Source organism: Phaethon lepturus, unplaced genomic scaffold, assembly GCF_000687285.1.
Source record: "Phaethon lepturus isolate BGI_N335 unplaced genomic scaffold, ASM68728v1 scaffold46947, whole genome shotgun sequence".
Taxonomy (NCBI): Eukaryota; Metazoa; Chordata; class Aves; order Phaethontiformes; family Phaethontidae; genus Phaethon; species Phaethon lepturus.
The window spans coordinates 12,704-12,970 of record NW_010551990.1 but is presented as its reverse complement, the minus strand read 5'-3'; the positions used below and the strand labels follow the sequence as shown (position 1 = coordinate 12,970).

Genomic DNA, 267 nt, shown 5'->3' with positions numbered 1-267 from the left:
GGAGGTGACCCTGCAGGCTCTTTTTCCCAGCTTGGGGCACCCATGGTGGCAGGGCTGGTCCCTGGGAGCACCCATTCAGCTGTGGGTGCTGGAGCTGGCACCTGAAGAGCAAAGAAGGTCCCTGGCCCCAGCCCCAGCGGGGAGGCTGACCCTGGCCTTCCGCCTGTCCCCGCAGGTGGCTGGCGTGTCGCCTGGCCGTCACCTGGTGCCGGCAGAAGCTTCATGCGGAGCTGAAGATTGGCTCCTTCGGCTTCTTCTTGGGCCCGA

The 267-nt window shown here is 66.3% G+C and overlaps 1 protein-coding gene across 1 annotated transcript in view; it reads left to right on the top strand.

Annotated features, from left to right (window-relative positions):
• Positions 1–175: 175 nt before the first annotated feature.
• The window catches only part of KIAA0100 (KIAA0100 ortholog), a gene marked incomplete at both ends in the record, with an annotated part of 12,789 nt that continues 12,697 nt past the window's right edge, over positions 176–267 (top strand). Inside the window, 1 exon segment of the mRNA XM_010291088.1 lies at positions 176–261. Within this exon segment, the coding sequence (XP_010289390.1) occupies positions 176–261 (86 nt within the window).